General features: G+C 36.0%; 1 protein-coding gene across 3 annotated transcripts; it reads right to left on the reverse strand.

Annotated features, from left to right (window-relative positions):
* Positions 1–4,215: 4,215 nt before the first annotated feature.
* LOC131937917 (peptidyl-prolyl cis-trans isomerase Fkbp12) lies at positions 4,216–21,825 on the reverse strand. 3 transcript variants are annotated; one of them, XM_059295658.1, is made up of 9 exons: positions 21,783–21,825; positions 21,429–21,615; positions 15,312–15,359; positions 12,202–12,291; positions 9,450–9,472; positions 8,454–8,527; positions 6,000–6,848; positions 5,913–5,959; positions 4,216–5,872 (listed from the first exon to the last, which is right to left on the reverse strand). In XM_059295658.1, exons 2-7 carry the CDS (start codon positions 21,463–21,465, stop codon positions 6,794–6,796), a joined length of 327 nt encoding a protein of 108 aa, XP_059151641.1. In that variant the 5' UTR covers positions 21,466–21,615; positions 21,783–21,825; the 3' UTR covers positions 4,216–5,872; positions 5,913–5,959; positions 6,000–6,793. The 3 variants fall into 3 exon arrangements, with proteins under 3 accessions (XP_059151641.1, XP_059151640.1, XP_059151639.1); XM_059295657.1 differs by lacking the exon at positions 5,913–5,959; XM_059295656.1 differs by having other exon boundaries at positions 4,216–5,959.
* Between the last annotated feature and the right edge of the window lie 200 nt (positions 21,826–22,025).

Consider the following 22,025-nt stretch of genomic DNA (forward strand, 5'->3'; position numbering starts at 1 on the left):
TATAAAAAGTCTGCTGCGTTTTACCGAATTTACGAAACAATTTCCTTATTTTTGTATATGAGTGCTAAGCCTAGAACAGGGGTCGGCAACCTGCGGCTCGCGAGCCGCATGCGGCTCTTTGGATGTCAAGGTGCGGCTCTTCAGCTCCATGCACAAATATTAATAATTGTTTTATTTTAATTTCAAAACTCATAAAGATATTGTTCTGCAACACTCGGTAATGAAAGATAAAATAATAAACATAAACAATAAACACTCGCTATTCTATTAGAATATTTAGTTCCGCACTTTTTCAATGTACTTCCTATTAACTTGTCTATCCCAAACTGCAACATTCAACTTCATGGTGGAGATCATGAAGAAACTAAATGAGCTAAATCTAAAACTGCATGGAAAAGAAATCCCAGCCTATGCCTTGCTTGAAAAAGATGATTGTTTCGAAAAAAAATCACTTCATTTTGTTTAAGACCCGGAGAGCGGTAAATTACGTTTTTAGCGCAATTTCCATTCTGGAGAATTGCGTTTATTAACCCGTCATTTCTGGATGAATGGATGGATGGATGGATGTATGAATGTATGAATGTGTGTCCGCAGCTTTAAGTCGTATCTCCTCCTCAACGAAGCAATATCGATGACTAGTTCCAAAAGCAATTATGTTAAGTCAGTTACGAGGATGAGCATAGGCCATAAAAATTCCGGGTTTCTTTCATGGATTTCCCGGAAAAGCCAAAAAACCTCGAAAAAATGCAGTTTTTGGCCCATATCTCGGCAACCAGACCACTTAGCGACTTGAAACATGTACCAATCGATTCCTGCTATAATTTAGAACAATATTGCCGAAGAAAGTTTTCAAAAATATCCTTTCGTTCGGTCACAAAAAAAATTTTCAATTAATTTAAATTTTGACCGAATTAGTAGGCATTTTTTCCAACCACACCACACGCGTCATCACGTTCAATAGCGGCGCCATCACGTTCAATGGCTGCGTCAATCACGTTCAGTAGCTAGGCGCGCAATGGTTTTTAGTCATGTAACTATATTGTAAATAAAACATGTATTTTAACCAATGGTCTTACTAACCCTGCTCTTGATTTACGCTACGACAGAGCTATTTTTAGATAACATAAGGAAATTGCGCTTAAATGTCACTAGACTTTTTAATTAACTTGTTTTCGAAAAATCTGAAAAAAATATCATGATTAAACCAACGCTACAGTTACCATGAATCACATCAACATTACTATAAACACAATGAAGGATGGGTTCACTGAGAGATTTGAGCAATTCAATACAAATGCAAGTACTCTGACGTTCATAGTAGATTCTCTCAACACAAAAACAAATGAGATTAACTTTGAGCGATTTGGAATTGATCCTGGTTCGTTTCAAATTAAATTGATAGATTTGAAAACCAAACTTTTGTGGAGCGGTAAGTTCACATATCTCAAGAGCAAGTTAGGGGTCATCCATAAATGACGTCACACTCGTAGGGGGGAGGGGGGGTCCGTAATTTTGTGACGATGTGTGATGAGGGGGAGGGGGGGGGGGTTCAGATGTTGCGACGTCACATTTTTGCATTATAAAAAGCAATGTTAGAAAACAAATTTTAGACGTTATTTCGCATTTTAGATAACTGTTTTAATAGATTGTAATAGTTTAGACAAGATTTTAGAAAAATATCGATGTTTAAAAAAAAAGTCAACTGCAATTTTGAGGGGGGGTTGTAGGTTGAGGTGTGACGTCATTTTAGGGGGGGGGGGGTCTGGCTTTTTGTGACGACGTGTGACGGAGGGGAGGGGGGGGGAGGTAAAAATCGTCAAAAAAAGCGTGACGTCATTTATGGATGACCCCTTAGATGATTTGGAGGTCCAGTAAAACATGCACGTTTCACTGGACAGCTCTAAAACAGTGTTTCTTCCAGACTTTTTTCTCCGGGGGGGGGGCACTTGAAATTTTCGGGGGGGGGGAGCGGTAGACTTTCTTCGGGGGGGGGGGCGGACACTGTTAAAAGTATATATTTTCTATATAAATTATATAAATTTCATTTCGTTCGGGGGGGGGGGGGGCTGTAGATTTTTTAGGGGGGGGGGGGCTTAGACCCCCCCCCCCCCCGAAAAGATGCTGTAATAGATTTAGAATACAACGGACACAGAAGCCATCAGAATGTAGCTGTCTTTATTCGAAACCGGAAGAGAGAACAACAATAGAATAAATACAAGGGACATCACTCAATAACAACATTATAAATATAACTAATACAAGAAGAGTGAGTTCCCTTGACTTCACAAATCTCAATATATTACATCCCTTTACCCTTAGTGAACAACAACACATCTCTCAATAGAACAATTGATAGTATCCTAAAATCACCAAATATATTGTAACATGAACATTATGGTAGATTACACCCTTACAAACAATGCACAATATGCTACAACATAATCAAGATACAAAACAATGATGTCAAAGTCCTTTTGACCTTTAAATCATAGGTCTAACTTATCTGGGACTTTGATTGTCCTGTTTTACCTTCTCAGTGGCTTTTGATTTGGTGACTCAAGATTCTGACCATATGGATTCTCTATCTCAGGAGGTCTAGGATCTAAATCCTTAATTCCAGATTTTACATTTTCTGACTCTAGACTACTTGGTTCACTCATATCAACAGAACTTGGTTGTGGAACAAACTGAGTTGGTGTGAACTGATCAGATTTGGTGGGATTGATAGATTCACACTTATTATCTGCACAAGTTATTTTTAACTGGTCTGCATGTCTACGGACAATAAGTCCATCATTTGTTTTTACTTTATAAGACACAGGTCCTGTACATTGAACAATTTGACCTGGTATCCATTTTTCCTCTCTCCCATAATTTCTCAGATACACATTATCATTAACTGCAAATTCTCTTTCAATGGATGTTTTGTCATGATTTACTTTTTGTGTATGTTGATGTTGGGAAACAGACCTTTGAACAGTTGGATGTAGTAGGTCAAGATGAGTTTTAATTTTCCTACCACATAGCAATTCGCATGGTGCAACACCTGTTGTTATATGAGGAGTTGTGCGGTATTTGGCTAAGAACCTGTTTACTCTTTCATGGTCACATTTAGCTTCCTCTGTTTGGTATTTACTTTTGATTTCTAAATACCTAGAAGTTTCAGAAGTATTTGGCTTGTTAATCAATTTTACAGGTTTATCCTGGGATGTTTTTTTTTTTCCCCATTAAACGTGATGACGCGTGTGGTGTGGTTGGATAAAAATGCCTACTAATTCGGTCCAAATTTTAATTAATTCAAAAATTTGTTTGTGACCGAACGAAAGGATATTTTTGAAAACTTTCTTCGGCAATATTGTTCTAAATTATGGCAGGAATCGATTGGTACAAGTTTCAAGTCGCTAAGTGGTCTGGTTGCCGAGATATGGGCAAAAAACTGCATTTTTTCGAGGTTTTTTGGCTTTTCCGGGAGATCCATGAAAGAAACCCGGAATTTTTTAGCCTATGTTCATCCTCGTAACTTGCTTAACATAATTGCTTTTGGAACTAGTCTTCGATATTGCTTCGTTGAGGAGGAGATACGACTTAAAACTGCGGACACACATTCATCCATTCAGAAATGACGGGTTAATAAACGCAATTCTCCAGAATGGAAATTGCGCTAAAAATAAACCGGGAGAGATATACTTTATTATTTCGCTTCCTAATTTAAGCAACCTTGTAAAAAAAAAAACAACATTGAATTTTTGAATTAGCTTAAATTTGGCAATGTACAGAAATAACTTTTGACGATGTTACACTTGTTCACTTTAAACACTGGAAATGTTTTGACATTCCTCATCAAATGCTTGACTTGTACCCCAGAATAGTAACAACCAGCTATTATTATTCAATCAATTCCCAGATGCGATCCAGAGGTCTAGAATTCAATTCACATACATGATCTAGTCAACTAATGCAGTTTCTTCCAGGCATCTCTTCCGAACGAAAAATATACACCTTTAACAGTGCACCCCCCCCCCCGAGAAAAAAGTCTGTAAGAAACCCTGAACTAATGTACCTTGACGCTGATGACAGCTGTATTGCGTAAAAATTTTGCTCTGGCGTAGTTTATTTTAATAGTTAATTAAGTGGTTAGGCTTCAAGTGCAGAAATGCTCAGAATTTTTTTTTTTTACATCACAGTTCATAAATAAAGTACAGTCCAAAACATTACTTGAGGAAAGATTTGAAAACCAAAACTTTATGGTTGCATAAACAATTTACTTTGACAAGGGTAGCGTAGTTATCAAGCATAAACATAGAAAAAAAAAATCCCATCTGAAACATGCTTGCAGTAACAACATGGTGTCAAGGTCATTCAGTTTTCATGGTCATGCCAGATTCTCATAGCCATGTATTGTAGAGATATTAAAATCAAGCAATTAGACGCACTCATACCTTAAACCACTTAAAACTACAGCAGTCAAGCAGACACACCTGACTCAATATACAGCAGTCAAGCAGACACACACACCTTGATTTGAACCACTTAAAAACTACAACTACATAGAAGCAGTCTATAGCAATAAATACATTCTCTGTTCAACTCTATGGTCAGATCACATGAAAACAATCAACAACTACATTTCTTCCTTGGTGTCATACTCAAACTCTGGTCAAATAACAAAGCAGTACAACCACTGGGTTCTCCACCTAGATGTCATCTATGGTGGAACAGGGCAGCAGGGTTCTGCTCCACCTAGATGTCATCTATGGTGGAACAGGGCAGCAGGGTTCTGCTCCACCTAGATGTCATCTATGGTGGAACAGGGCAGCAGGGTTCTGCTCCACTGAGATGTCATCTATGGTGGAACAGGGCAGCAGGGTTCTGCTCCACTGAGATGTCATCTATGGTGGAACAGGGCAGCAGGGTTCTGCTCCACTGAGATGTCATCTATGGTGGAACAGGGCAGCAGGGTTCTGCTCCACTGAGATGTCATCTATGGTGGAACAGGGCAGCAGGGTTCTGCTCCACCTAGATGTCATCTATGGTGGAACAGGGCAGCAGGGTTCTGCTCCACTGAGATGTCATCTATGGTGGAACAGGGCAGCAGGGTTCTGCTCCACTGAGATGTCATCTATGGTGGAACAGGGCAGCAGGGTTCTGCTCCACTGAGATGTCATCTATGGTGGAACAGGGCAGCAGGGTTCTGCTCCACTGAGATGTCATCTATGGTGGAACAGGGCAGCAGGGTTCTGCTCCACTGAGATGTCATCTATGGTGGAACAGGGCAGCAGGGTTCTGCTCCACCTAGATGTCATCTATGGTGGAACAGGGCAGCAGGGTTCTGCTCCACCTAGATGTCATCTATGGTGGAACAGGGCAGCAGGGTTCTGCTCCACTGAGATGTCATCTATGGTGGAACAGGGCAGCAGGGTTCTGCTCCACCTAGATGTCATCTATGGTGGAACAGGGCAGCAGGGTTCTGCTCCACTGAGATGTCATCTATGGTGGAGCAGGGCAGCAGGGTTCTGCTCCACCTAGATGTCATCTATGGTGGAACAGGGCAGCAGGGTTCTGCTCCACCTAGATGTCATCTATGGTGGAACAGGGCAGCAGGGTTCTGCTCCACCTAGATGTCATCTATGGTGGAACAGGGCAGCAGGGTTCTGCTCCACTGAGATGTCATCTATGGTGGAACAGGGCAGCAGGGTTCTGCTCCACCTAGATGTCATCTATGGTGGAGGACACAAGTGTAAAAAAGACTATCACATAATGAGGGGGGTCCACTGTTGCATTCACTGACTCATCAACTAAGGCTGGTCATCAGCAATGAATTCACTTGACAATTATCTGCTTACAAGTTTCAAGGTTGCCTGAGCCCAGTCACCTGACAACATTATGACCCAACCAATCAGCTCATCAGTCACCTGACAACATTATGACCCAACCAATGAGCTCATCAGTCCCCAGTCACCTGACAACATTATGACCCAACCAATCAGCTCATCAGTCACCTGACAACATTATGACCCAACCAATGAGCTCATCAGTCTACAGTCACCTGACAACATTATGACCCAACCAATGAGCTCATCAGTCCCCAGTCACCTGACAACATTATGACCCAACCAATGAGCTCATCAGTCACCTGACAACATTATGACCCAACCAATGAGCTCATCAGTCTACAGTCACCTGACAACATTATGACCCAACCAATGAGCTCATCAGTCTACAGTCACCTGACAACATTATGACCCAACCAATCAGCTCATCAGTCTACAGTCACCTGACAACATTATGACCCAACCAATGAGCTCATCAGTCTAGTCACCTGACAACATTATGACCCAACCAATGAGCTCATCAGTCCCCAGTCACCTGACAACATTATGACCCAACCAATGAGCTCATCAGTCTATAAAAACACACAGTCAGTATAACAGGATAGAATAAAGCCCCCCCCCCCCCCCCCCGTTCTATAGGACAGGTTATTTACATTGTCATTGCATCTGACACTAGCTTTACATCCATTATAGAAACAATCAAACTGAAAATAAGTAAGAATGCAGGTGAGATATACATCTGATATTTGAAACTTGAAACATTCCAATGAGATGCTAGCACAAATGACACAATATCCAATTCAAAGTTGTACTGAAAACATCCGTGGGGTGAACAATTGTGTGCTAGCTATGAATGAGCAAGTCCACTTGAAGCAACCTGAGCTAGCTCTGACAACACGTGGCTAGATGTGGCTCAAATAAATATGTGACAATCTTTGGTGTAGACATCAGGCAGGGCCTTCTCACTCCATCTTCAAGAGCTCCATGTCAAAAATCAGGGTTGCATTTTTTGGAATAGTGGGAAAATTAAGGTCAATATAGCATTGTTACAAGCATGGCCTATAATACTGTAAACCTGCTGGAGGAAACTCAATCAAAAATTGCTGTCGACTCAGTGGAGAAGAGATAGATTGACCATTTGAAACCCCAGTAACAATGTGTTGAATGAACACAACTACAGACACAGAGCAAATATTTTCCTCTAGTAACATACAGCACAAACAACACACTAGCAGATCAGCTAAAATATTTCTACACTTCTTTTTGCTATTCAGATAAAATCAATTGGTTATAGGTAATGGGAATGGTGCTCCACAATAAAAAGTTGACAAGTTTTAAAATGCTACTAGAATAGGGTGTCGCCTAAGATTTTAAACTTCATTATTTTACCTTTAATTTAATACCAATTTTATTCATCAAATTTAATTGGTAGCCTAGAAAATGATTTGTGAAAAAACGCGTTTGTTTTTAAATTACTACAATGATTGACTGATTTTCAGTTGTAGGTGGGTTAGTTTTGTAAGGAATGTTGGTTTTACCCAGCATGATTTTAAAAACATTAATAACACTAGTTTAGTAGAAAGCATGTTATAATTTTATGTAGTTTATAATATACGAGCCGACCCGCGGCGTATCATACGCCGCTATTTAGTTGTTTTATTTTCTACTTTTCAGTAATTCATAATCTGTGAATTCGACAGTACTAATGCTGCCACTGAAAATATTTGCTTTAAAACACTAACCCCCCCCCCCCCCCCCCCCCCCTTCCCCTAACCCTACACCCCCCCCCCCAGTGAAAGCAGCCTCCTCCTTAGTTACCGCCTGTAAGTTTAAAATCGTTTCAAACTAAATTAGCTGCCTCTAATAGCCGTCACTAACCCCGGCTCTACGATTTGTAAACATTTAATTTAGCGTGACCACAACTCACCAGACCATGTGGGGGTGGGGTGGGGGTGGTAGTGATAGTGATAGAGAGAAAGAGAGGGGACTATAAGGAGGCGCTTGCAGCTTGTTTTCTAACGGCTCCCAGAAGAGAATTATATATATAGATTTTCAGTATGTTTAGAACAATATTAAATAAAGTAATTCACGTTTTGCTTACTTTTATTATGTTCTGCGATTAGACAAAAAAAATACCCAAATGGCAAGTTTGCATCAAACACTAATAGTCCATTGCTAAAACTAGACCGGTATCGTTGAATAATATGCAAAAATAACGATTTTAAGTATATATTTCTGAAATGACCATGAAACATTGTTAAAAAAAACCTGAATCACTATATCGTCATTTTGGCAGCCATCATTACCATGACGTTAAAAAAAGTAGGTCAAGTGACAGGCTACTCCTAGAACATAAGGATATCAACTAGTTCAAATAAGGGCAATAACCTGCATTTAGCAGCTAAACAAGGGACAGTTTAAAATAAATTTGGCACTACATCTGAACCTTTTACATATCTGACACAACCGTAACTATACAATCACTGCTCTAGGAAAATTTAAATTAAAAAAAAAATTAAAAAAAAAACAAAGTACAGAAAGAAAAAAACAAAGTACAGAAAAAAAAAAGTTAATTATCAGTTGCTCAACATAGCTCAAAATTTCAAGTCAATAAAAGGATATACACCAGGATAGCCCCTAGAACCATAGGCCAAATCTGGGGAGCAGACTAGCCTGGCCCTCTCACCCAGACTCATCTGAAAATGATGCAATGGTTGACTCAGTTTAATAAACTACAGAACCAAGTCAGGGAATACAGAACCAAGTCAGGGAATACAATAGCTACAGAACCAAGTCAGGGAATACAGAAACAAGTCAGGGAATACAGAAACAAGTCAGGGAATACAGAAACAAGTCAGGGAATACAGAAACAAGTCAGGGAATACAGAAACAAGTCAGGGAATACAGAAACAAGTCAGGGAATACAGAAACAAGTCAGGGAATACAGAAACAAGTCAGTGAATACAGAAACAAGTCAGGGAATACAGGGAATACAGAAACAAGTCAGGGAATACAGAAACAAGTCAGGGAATACAGGGAATACAGAAACAAGTCAGGGAATACAGAAACTACAGAAACAAGTCAGGGAATACAGAAACAAGTCAGGGAATACAAAAACTACAGAAACAAGTCAGGGAATACAGAAACAAGTCAGGGAATACAAAAAATACAGAAACAAGTCAGGAAATACAAAAACTACAGAAACAAGTCAGGGAATACAATAGCTACAGAACCAAGTCAGGGAATACAATAACTACAGAAACAAGTCAGGGAATACAATAGCTACAGAAACAAGTCAGGGAATACAGAAACAAGTCAGGGAATACAATAACTACAGAAACAAGTCAGGTAATACAGAAACAAGTCAGGGAATACAGAAACAAGTCAGGGAATACAAAAACAAGTTAGGGAATACAACAACTACAGAAACAAGTCAGGGAATACAGAAACAAGTCAGGGAATACAAAAACTACAGAAACAAGTCAGGGAATACAAAAACAAGTCAGAGAATACAAAAACTACAGAACCAATTCAGGGAATACAGATGAGACTTGGTATATTTGATCTGACGACAACTTATCATTGGATGTTCCTACTTTCACCATATAGCTTTCTTACCTTGGACACACCTTCATCCCACCCTGAAACAAAAAAATTCAAATGGTTTTACAGAAGCTAGGACTATATAAGCCAGCATATAAGACAAGCCAGGGAAAAGCAAGGGGTCTTCTTGTATCCTGGCTGGTGTCAGCATCATATTTTTACAGGAAAAATAGATGTGTGTGGTGGGGGGGGGGGGGGGGGGGGGGTGTAAGAGGAGAAATTATGGCGTATCTAAATCATTCTATTGATATAAAAACATTTATAGTAACTTTGAAATAAAAAAAAAACATTTTAAAGACCAAATATCATGGTTTGCTATATATTTCAATGACTTCGGCAAATGAAGGAACAATGTACTCAGCAGTTTGCCCAGCCCCATTAACTTTCCCTTAACATACAAAAACCCGGGATTCAAACTCGAATATAAATATACAATATAAATATACAAACTTACAATTTTATTTTTTTCTATGCCACTAACTTTAATATATTTAAAAGGCACGCAAAAACAATACTTTCTGCAATTGAGTGACTTTTTAAATCGATTTGCTTTATCAGATCATTAACAACATTATCTAAATTACAATTGTAGTACATTGTATTTAATATCATTCTTCCATGTGTGAAAGTTGCAAACAAAATTTTCCCCACTTGAACAAACCAATTTGTTTTATACTGGACACAAGGGCCAAGCAACATTGACAATGGCATGAAACATGAACTCTAACGGGATCGGAATTAATTTTAAATACAATATTAGTGTGAATGGCTGGAGTGTGTCTGATTATTATTATCTTTAGGTTAAAATGCAAATGTCGCTTTTTGAGTTCCTGTTGAGGATTGTTGTGGTATTTAGTTAAGTAGTCCACTATTATGGCACGGATGTGATTTTGATTTTAAAATTGTTTATGGTCGCTTTGTGTGTCTTGTTTATATTTTGTTATTAATATTTTAAAGTGTCTTTTGATATAATTCTGGCTAATGTTTCGTGATGTGTTGGTTGTTATCAGTGGTTTAGGGACTAATTGTGGAAGCGTAGTGTATGTATGTCCGGTTTATTAGAAAGTTTCAGCTTCCTTTTTTTTTTGAATGCCAAGGGGATGAGGAAGGTGTCTGTCTGGTCAGAACCTAGACCATCCGTTGTAATCAAAAGCATTCACCTGTCCATCTGTATATAAAAACAGTTTTTTTTATGTTCAAGAAGTCTGGTAAGATAGTTGCTTTTATTATTTTTTATTTTCAGTTATTCTACAATTTTCCAGCCAATATTAACTTGGACTTGTTGTCACCATTGTGGTAGTGTCATTTTATTTTCAGTTATTCTACAATTTTCCAGCCAATATTAACTTGGACTGGTTGTCACCATTGTGGTAGTGTCATTTTATTTTCAGTTATTCTACAATTTTCCAGCCAATATTAACTTGGACTGGTTGTCACCATTGTGGTAGTGTCATTTTATTTTCAGTTATTCTACAATTTTCCAGCCAATATTAACTTGGACTTGTTGTCACCATTGTGGTGGTGTCATTTTATTTTCAGTTATTCTACAATTTTCCAGCCAATATTAACTTGGACTGGTTGTCACCATTGTGGTAGTGTCATTTTATTTTCAGTTATTCTACAATTTTCCAGCCAATATTAACTTGGACTGGTTGTCACCATTGTGGTAGTGTCATTTTATTTTCAGTTATTCTACAATTTTCCAGCCAATATTAACTTGGACTGGTTGTCACCATTGTGGTAGTGTCAGGCCACGTGGGGCACCCAAATTTACTTTTCTTAAAAAGGCATGGGTTGCTCATCAAAGTTTCTATTTTCTATTTGCAGTGCATTCAAAGCTCATTATAAAGGTTTTTTTCTATATTAATTTAATTTTCCTTTTTACTTTCTCGTATACAAAGTATAGAGGAAGTATTGTAATCGAGCAAAAACATTGAAATTGAGATTTTCACAAATCTTGACGTTTTACACTCCCTCCCCCCCCGAGTCGGAAAAACAATTTTGCCCTTATATTTATAAATTTATGAACACAATAACTTGAGTATCGTTACAGCTAGGTTGATGAGATTTCATATATAAGTATTATATCAAATTTGTAGTTGTGTATCAACTTTTCAGCCCTATTTTTGATTTCTAAAAAACACATGAATTTATTAAGTACTAACATTCCGTACTATTATACATACATTTCTGTTCACTTGGTGCTCAATGCTGTTTCCTACGAGATTCTATTCTATGCAAAAAAATCTCAAGTAATTAAAAATTGATTATAAACTATATATATCCCGAGGTGCCACCCCCCCCCCCACTAGTGCTATGTAAGAATATTAGGAGCAAGTTTAATGGAGATCACTACCACTTTATTTTAGTTATTCGTTCTAAATTAAACTGACACCACATATACTATGACTAGAAATAATTTCCTTAAAACCTAATATTCTTGCAATTCACCACAGAAAAATCTATCTTGAAATAAAGTCACAAGATTTGCCACATCCCACAAACTTGTGAACTAAATAAAAGCATATAATTAATAGACTACATTTCTGCACATGCCCTATTAAGATATAGACGTGGGCATATGCATTTTGTAATACACAAAATGAATAATCTCACTCATATTGTTAGTATACATATACAGTGGAGTGCTATACTATAATATTTTTAAAAACCAACTTATTAAATTTTGTATGTTTCTTAGTTTTCCACTTCTAAATATAAATAAAAATTAATATCTACTCTAACCAAATGGCAATTAAACACAAACCTTTTATAACTTCTCCTTTACCTATGCGAAATTTAAAAGGGTTTCCTCTATCACGAGATGAATCAATTTTCTGCCCATCAACTAAAGATGCTAAAAAAAAAGGAAGATAATAAAAAAATAATTGATATGTCATTGTCAAAATAGAACATGCACATAAATATTCCACCTCATGTTGTAAAGCAGCACATTCTCCACTCAGGAGACGGTTTAAATTGTCTTCCAACCATTCAGGCCTAGTGTTTCAGCAGCTGAACCCAGTTGAGTAGAGGGTGTAAGGTTTGCCAAAAAGAGATTACAGATAATTCAGGTAACCAAACCAATTTGGCTGTGATATATGAATGTGAATATGAAATTAATTCTTTATGCATAAAAAGTAACTTAAAAAATAGGATGGTGGGGTCATGTACTTGAGTGTTTGACTGCTAACCTCTAGGTCTTTATTTTCAAGTTGCAATAATGGAGGGTAACAAAAAGATTTGCTTTTAAAATATTTGTTTTTTATATTATGCTACTTAATGTACTTATATTCCAAGCACAAAATAATAATAATAGAAACATAAAACACATTTATAATAATAAGTTTTTAAATTTTAAAAAAAAATTGATTTCTTTAGCACTGGTTGATCATGAGATCTCTTAGATGTTTTAGCGACCAACAATTTTATTAAAGAAAGAAAGTTTGCTTCATTTTCCTATTTTCAGTCCATTCAAAAGCTTATATTATTAAAAAGGTATTTAATCAATATTTTGTTATATTTTCCACTTTTTAGTAATTTATTCTAAATTGACACTACATAAACTTGAATTAGCCTTAAAATTAAAACCCAATAGATAGCCTACAAACTTTTAAAAACAATTATGTGCCCCTTCTAAGTGTGTGGTCAACGCTCCAACTCGAGCAATAACCCTTTTACTTAAGTAATCTTTTAATTAAACTTTAATGACTGATCTAAATAGACTAAAATGAGATACTCTTGCATTGTCATCAGAGACTGATTTATCTGGTAAGTTGAAACAAAATTGATGCATTAGATTAATTAGAGTTAGAAGCTTTGGCACAACCCACAACAAACATTGTGAACTAAATAAAAGCTTTTAAAAATAGTTCTCTCTACATCAGTGGTTCCCAACCTTTTTCGAGTGGCGACCCCCTTTTTTAAAAAGTAAGTGACCCGCGACCCCCATAGAATTAAAAAGCCGAAATTAATATGGAAATTAATAAGCACTAAAATAAAATTTTCTAGTAGACTTTCAATATGAACTACTCTTGATAACTGTTTTAATAGCATGAGTAAAATTGCATACTATTCATATAAACCTTCGTGGTTAACTTTTTAATTAATTTTTATGTTAACGCCAACCTATGTCATTATAATTATCTTAATTTTGTTTTTAATCGAAGAATAGTGTTGAAAATATATTCTCGAAAAGTCAATCAATTTTACGTTTGGGTATGAATGGTGAATACTACACCGAAATTGTGTCTGCAGTTTTTCATCCTACTCTGAATCATTCTGCAAATCAAAGAATTCATCTTGTAATTCATCTGGGATGCTGGCAACATCAAAGGAAGAAGAGAATGGATAATGCATAAATGCAGATTCTTCTTTTTTTCAGCTCAGAGAAATAGCGATGCAGTTCGTTTTCAAGAGATTCAAGATGCCCAGAAATCGCTTCTTTCAAAATTTTAATTATCTCACAATCAGATTCATCTACCACACCGCAGAGTTTCTCAAATTTACAATATTTCCAAGATTTATTTTCTTTACAGATTTTGCAGTTTTGATAAAATTGCCCCGAGATTATCATGGAAAGTTATAATATTCGTTCATTTTCCCTGAAGCTTCAGGTTAAGCTTATCTTGATGTTACAACACATCTGCTAGGTATGATACTCTCTCCAACCACTCTATGTCGTTTTAAGTATACCAAAAAGTCTTGTTTACTTTGCACTTCCAATAACAATTTAATTTCAGATTTCAATTCAAAAACACAATTAACAACATTTTTGCAGCGTACTGTAGTGTAGAAGAGCAGAACCTCGTGATCTACATTAATGTTTTTGCTCAGTTCTTTGAAGGTTCCAGATTTTATATAATTTACGACTTATACTAGCAATGGACTCTTGATGTCGATTGGTTAGGGAAGTGGTTAGGGAGCTAAATCTTTTCTGTTTTCTGAAAGCCCGATTTTGAGCTAAACATAGATGGCGCGCCATCCGTACAAACCCCCACAGCCGTTCTAACCCATTTTAATCATCCAGTTTTTAAAAAAGGTATTTATTTTCTCCATGCTATCTTCACAAAAGAGCAACTCTTCTTTGCTATCATCCGCATGAATATAGACACAGACCAGCAACTGCCAACACGAACTCACGTCTGTTGATTTATCAACTTGAAAAGCAAACAATTGTTAAAGCTTAATTTCAATAAAAATGTGTTATTTAACATTTACGTACATGCAGCGTTTGATGAGATTTTCTCCTATTGTTTTTTTTTTTTTTTTTGCTTGGCATTTTCTATCGCGACTTCATGTGATGCTTGCACTAATCCTGGTGAAAACTTTCTGTTCGATCAAGTCTCTGGCGTTTGCAACTAGCTTCATAACGACGAAAGAACTCCATATATTTTTTGGTGTGTTCCGAATGACTCGTCTCAAATGAGTTTTAGTTTTGAAGATTTCATAGATTCGTGACTGAGAACAACTTTGTACAGTGCGCTTTGTTTCTTCTCTATTACATTTCCAGTGATGTTAATGAAGCCGAAGTTCAAAAAGTCTTCTAAATATTTATGTTTTGTTTCAAATTACTAAGGTTTAGTATACCAGTTGGCGACCCCTCAGAAAGACCTTTGCGACCCCCAGGGGGGTCGCGACCCCCAGGTTGGGAACCCGTGCTCTACATAAATGGTTTACACATTTATACTTTTCTATATCCATTCTCTAATGATACCTGGCAGTTCAATTAATGAAAGGCAACACAATTACACCACTCTTCTAGAATTGCATTTACTAGTTTATTTCTTGAGAACATTTATATTTTTAAACAATTTTAATGAGCAAAACAGTTCATTATATTTATAAGGAGAAAAATTTTCTGAGGTGAAAACGTACCTGTATAGTGTATCACAACCGTTTGACCTGTCTTTGGATAAGTAGCACCTGGAAAGAGTTTAATGTAAATAATCACTAATAAAACAACCAAAACAACAGTAAAATAAAAGCTTTTTAAAGTAGTAATAGTTGGCTGTTCTGTTCAATTTGAAGACAGTGTACCTGGACTGTCAGGTAAAAGTAACTTTAATAAGTTAATTAGAGATTTAGTGTAAAGTTAAAAGGCTTAAGCGTTTTGATTTCTTAGGTACAATCAGCCAAATATCTATCAGACTATGGTGCTGTTTACTTAATTAGCTTTCATGCTCACAAAAGAAATGAAACTTCCTTTCTTTTGTAAAAGCATTTGTCATTCAAATGATTATAATAGAGATTTCATGACAAGCTATTAAAAGGGGTGTTTGACTACACGCAAATTTTACCTGGAATATTTGCCTTGATGAATGATAACATTGATGATTTGTTATGTTTATTTTAATACTTTTAAAAAAGCTTTTATTTTACTGTTGTTTTGGTTGTTTTATTAGACTAAGTAGATAAGTAACTCTATAGAGTAGTAACAGGTAGCCCAAACTATGCCCAATTTTTTTCAGTCATCTAAAATTAATTTTTATAAAGTAAAAATATTAATTGAAAATTACAAGAATTCATTTTGCTTACTTTTATTTTTAGAGCAAAAAAAGAGAAACATGACACAATTTAAAAATTTGTAAAAATAAATAAATTTGTTTTTGAGATGGAACAATAATTGAAATGTCACAATGAAGAAACATTAAGCAGAACAGCATGCTCTCGGTTTTGATGGCACAAAGAAATATTTACAAGTATTGAAGACAGGCACAAAGTACCCACCACACAATATATTAGAAAATCATAGTTATGAAATGCATGGTTTAAAAATGAAAATTGTCATTCAACTGTATAAAAAAAAACAACCATGTAAGTACCCAAACAAATAATCATGAGCACAATGAACAGCTAAAGTCAATAAAGTTAGTTGACAAATAAGCATTGAGTGATAGTAAATATTCACTATAAAAAGGTTGATATGACAACAATTAACTTGTAAAACAATAACTTGTACATCAAATGAAAGATAATTTAAAATTTAAGCAACATAAAACATTAAAACTTCAAGTATATTTACTCAAAAGAACTTTGCCGAAGAAGAATTGGTTGTATATCAGAAGTGGCACTCTGATCTCTACAACATGTGAACTACCAGTAGTAGGCACTCTGATCTCTACAACATGTAACTACCAGTAGTAGGCACTCTGATCTCTACAACATGTAACTACCAGTAGTAGGCACTCTGATCTCTACAACATGTAACTACCAGTAGTAGGCAATCTATCTCTACAACATGTTACTACCAGTAGTAGGCACTCTGATCTCTACAACATGTAACTACCAGTAGTAGGCACTCTGATCTCTACAACATGTAACTACCAGTAGTAGGCACTCTGATCTCTACAACATGTAACTACCAGTAGTAGGCACTCTGATCTCTACAACATGTAACTACCAGTAGTAGGCACTCTGATCTCTACAACATGTAACTACCAGTAGTAGGCACTCTGATCTCTACAACATGTAACTACCAGTAGTAGGCAATCTATCTCTACAACATGTTACTACCAGTAGTAGGCACTCTGATCTCTACAACATGTAACTACCAGTAGTAGGCACTCTGATCTCTACAACATGTAACTACCAGTAGTAGGCACTCTGATCTCTACAAAATTTAACTACCAGTAGTAAATTAAGAAGAGAGCTTGTTAGTTGGTGTTTTTAAAATGAGATGAAGCTATAGCATTCATCATTAATGTGAAAGTGAAGCAGAATCTAAAACTGAATGGGAGTTATTTGGTCCCTCAAGTGCTGCAGTGGTTGATCAAACACATTTTACTTTCCTCACAAACATGGTATTTATAACTGCTGCAGTGGTTGATCAAACACATTTTACTTTCCTCACAAACATGGGATTTATAACTGCTGCAGTGGTTGATCAAACACATTTTACTTTCCTCACAAACTTGGTATTTATAACTGCTGCAGTGGTTGATCAAACACATTTTACTTTCCTCACAAACATGGTATTTATAACTGCTGCAGTGGTTGATCAAACACATTTTACTTTCCTCACAAACATGGGATTTATAACTGCTGGTGGGACAGTTTCTAGAAGCATATTTCCACAACTTTATGTCTTATCGCCCTCAAACTTGTAACGATGGAGCATCATAACTAAAATGTAAAGGGCTTGGCCTTCTTTCTTTTCCTTCTGAGAGAAAAGCTCTAGTAAGGCCATCATGAATTCTCCAGCTGTGGAATAAACAATGAATGTAGTTATTAATAAAATATAATTAATTATATATCAATTAATTTATGTAGGAGCCTATAGTATACTTACAAAGATTTTTGATAGTGCTGATTGAAATGAGCATTGCTGTTGCCATGCAGATTGAGATATCCATCAATGAACCTGATGTCATACTGTGGTTTTCAATAATATTTTGGACAACTGAACTGCCCTTCAATGCCATATAAAATAAATAAATTATGAGAAAAACTACTATTTACAATTGTAATAACATTTAAAACATAGTCATAAGAACTAAAATCTCAACAACCTGAACCAGCATCTAAATTGATTTACATTCTACTAACTCTAGTATGCCTAAAATAGACATTTAAGAGACCATTTCTCAATAGGTAAATAAGAATCAAGAATGAAGAACAAAAATTAAAAATAAAGATAGCTATGAGATAGTTTGGTGGCCAATTTGAATTTGTTGATTCATAATTTTGATGCGAAAGCCCAGATAAACATTAATATGGCCTTATCATTTAATCACATTTGATAAAATTTTAAATAAAACATTTAACAATCACATCTAATAGTTAAGTACATCCATGTTTTAAATCCTTAGAATTTCCTAAATTGAATAGATTCATGTCTAAACACACCATATGTACAAGCCTAGTTCACAGGCTAAAAGCATAGACCCATATTGGTCAAATTTACATCAATAACTTGCACTAATTAAATCAAAATAAATTTTAAAAATAAAATAAATTTATTAAAATGGAAATGAAAATTTTAATAAGTAACTTACTACTTGAAAGATGACTCCATTGAACATCATTGGTTGTAAACCCTTAAAACAGTTTTTTTAGGGATACAAAGGGTTGACTTGAAATCGTCGAAATTTCTTTTTATAACAAAAGTCAAATTTTCCCCCGCTTAGACTACCTAGTATCCTAGTTTCTGCTAGATCTAGTAGTGGATCTAGAATCTAGATCTATAATAACTTACCATCTACGAACACACATAACAAAAAAATTTCAATTGGGTCTCATTCCGTAAGTATTTGACATAGAGAAAAAACAGTATCGTAATACTCCACAACTATTCTACTGTAATATGGTTCCATTCTGTATTCCTACACATAGAATTTGAGATATTCTGGCTTTAGTAACTTACATGCTATTGAACATTTTTATTTTTCCTTTTTTTTTCAAAATTTTACAATTTTTCTAACACCTCTACAAGTCATCAAACAAAGCACATCTTGTTCATTAAGATTCATTTAGAATACTCTAAATTATATATATTTATATTGTGTCATTGATTTTTTTGCACAGTAATTTAATAGTTCAAACATTTTTTACACACTCCCTAAGTCCATCCCATTCAGCCACTGTCTTAAGTATAGAATCTATGTTGTGACTTGTGCAGTTTGCAGCTAAGCCAGCCAAGACACATCAAGCATCGCTGAGATTTGCCTCAAAAAAAATTAAGATGCCTTCTTGATCTTATTTTGACCCTTTCCCTTCAACAACCAGCCCCTTTTACGATGCAGTCTTTTGTCTAAATGTTCAGTTGTTCTATTACCAACTACACCAGTGACCACTCTGCCTCTTATCTGTCTCCAATAGTGGGCTAATGTTTTACTTTACATATTCATAGTGTTTTCATTATACAGAATTAGATCACTAGATAGATTCTACATCTAATTTACATTTAAAATCTAAATTCCTATTTAATAACAATTTCTGTGTGTTGCCGTTCGCTCTAATGTAAGAGCTCAAAAAGGCCAAATAAGTGAACAAACACCCCATTTTTATTGTTCAAGTAGAAAAAACTCCATTTACGATGCAGAAGCTATTTATAGTGTAACCATTTAGCTAAGCGTTGATTGGTTCAAGTTTTGCAGCTAAGCCCAACCGTAGGTCAAAAGACAGAAGTGATGAGAATTAACAACAACCAGGAGGCCCCAGTGACAAAAGACGGAAGACGGGTAAAGGATGTGGAAGAGTGCGTCTACCTTGGCAGCAAGATCAGCAAAACGGGAGGCACAGAGGAGGACATACGTGCTAGAATTATTAGAGCCCGCTGCGCTTTCACAGTTCTGCGACCCATATGGAAAAGTTCTGCCATCTCCATTACCACAAAAATTAGGCTATTTAACTTAAATTTCAAGGCAGTTCTGCTGTATGGAGCAGAGACATAGAGAGTCTCCAAAGCAAGCACAGCATAGACACAGACCTTCATGAGCAGATGCCTTAGACAGATATTGAAATTAAGATGGCAGGACAAAGTGCCAAACATAGAATTATGGATGGAGGAAAGCTAGGAAAAAGCCTATGGGTGTGCAAATAAGGAGGAAGTGGCGCTGGATGGGTCACACACTGCGAAAGGCTCACCCAAATGTTACACGCCAAGCGCTTGAGTGGAACCCCCAGGGAAAGCGGAAGAGAGGGCGCCCAAGACAGACCTGGAGGCGGAGTCTTCTTAAAGAACTGAAGCCAACAGGGATGTCATCGGAGATGGCAAAATTAATAACCGGGGATCGGAAGAAATGGAAGGAAATGGTGGAGCCCTATGTTCCATAAGCAGCAAAGAGGATTAAGTCAAGTCCAACCATAGGTCACTTAATCCGGGGTGGTGTAAAAATAGAAATGCGCGTACCAACCATGCAAGATTTTAAGAAATTCTAAAAATAATTCTTGAAAGTGAAAACGAAAGTAATAAATGAACAGTTTATGTGCAGGCGCTCTGGTTTGGCATGTCATTCTAATCAAGTTTCTATGAGCCAAAAACTGACTAGATCTACATGTTTGCTGCAATGTGTGGTGGCTCTAATGTAAGTTAATCTAGAAATAAAAAGGGTAATCTATCGTTTTAGGTATGTAAAATCGTCCGCGACTAGTAATGTGAAAAACAGGTGACTCCTTAAATTTTAATAATTATTTCACATTTTGAGGAGGATTTATGTTTTGAAAAACACAAAAATGTTTCCTTGTTTCATATATGTACATGGTTTTAAACAATTGAATTATAACTTTTCCGTAATAAATGAAGACTAGCGATGTTTCTAACAGATGCAACCATGCTTATTTACTATAGCAGCCATCTTGTTTAAGTTTTATTTTTATAAGCTTATAGCGCGAGATTCAGGGGGAAGCCACTCTATTTTACAAATGGTTGCTGTTTATATAGCAAATCTTGCTCTCAGACACTGCTGTTTAAAGTTAATTTCTGGCCTATATCAATATATTTAACCATTGATTTAGGTTTATTATTAATTATCTATAATATTTGACACAAACATATCACAATATTACTTCTATTAAAGCCTTGACAATGAGGTAACGTTTTCATACATTAATAGCCGCGGGCGATTTTACGTACCCAAAACGATAGATTACCCCAATACTAACTAAGAGCACTGACTGACAATAGTAAAAAAAACCTCGCTATTTCAGGATTTGTTTGTAGCTAGATCTAGATCTATATGTCTATATATGATATGGCCTATCATCATTTTTTTCCGTGGGCTCTGACTGATGAGTCTCCCGAACGGCTAACTCTAGTCTAGTCTAGAGTCTAGACTCTACTAACTAGACTGAGATTCTATTCGAAGTCTAGATCTAGAGTAGAGATCTAGAATTCTAGATCTAGATCATAGTGACAGAGTGAGATGAGAATCATCATATCATAGAGTCATAGAGTAGAGTAGATCTTTGTGATAATTTTTTAATTAGGCCCTACATTAAGTTAATAATTATGCAATTTTAGAGCATAGTAATCAATATAGACACCATATTTACCGTCTCCAGGACTTATAATTTCTTTTTCCACCCCCATCGGCCAACGGATAGAGTCATTGAGCTGTGTCTGTTGGCTAGACACCAAACATCTAGGCCTAGAAGCTGAGACACCCCGACCAGAGTCAATCTTCACTCTCTCCACTTTCAGTTTTTCAAGTTGCCAGGTTTTGTACTTTAATGTCTTTCACTAAAAAGTCAATGAATTGTAAAAAGTCTATAGGCTTATAATGGCTTCGTAGTTTGAATTCAATAATGATACAAAGTATTTTTTAAGATGTATACAGCATATATTTAAAGTCACAATTAAATGAATAAAACACATTTTTAATAGATCTACTTAAAATGACAAAATACCATTTGGCACCAGGCCGTTATTTATTCCATTTACAATATGTCTGGAAGCTCAATTAACACAAAATGACTGCAATAAGATATTGAAATATTGGGTAACTCTATGATCTGCCACTATATTTTTCTTTACCTAAATGACCTTACATTTAATTTTTTAAGCATCACGCTTCATTTTTACAACAAATTGCCTATCATTAGAATGTATTAATAAGTACTAGATATGATGGAAGTTTAGTCAATATTAAA

Source organism: Physella acuta, unplaced genomic scaffold (assembly GCF_028476545.2).
Source record: "Physella acuta isolate Inbredline_101_S28 unplaced genomic scaffold, ASM2847654v3 ptg000225l, whole genome shotgun sequence".
NCBI lineage: Eukaryota > Metazoa > Mollusca > Gastropoda > Physidae > Physella > Physella acuta.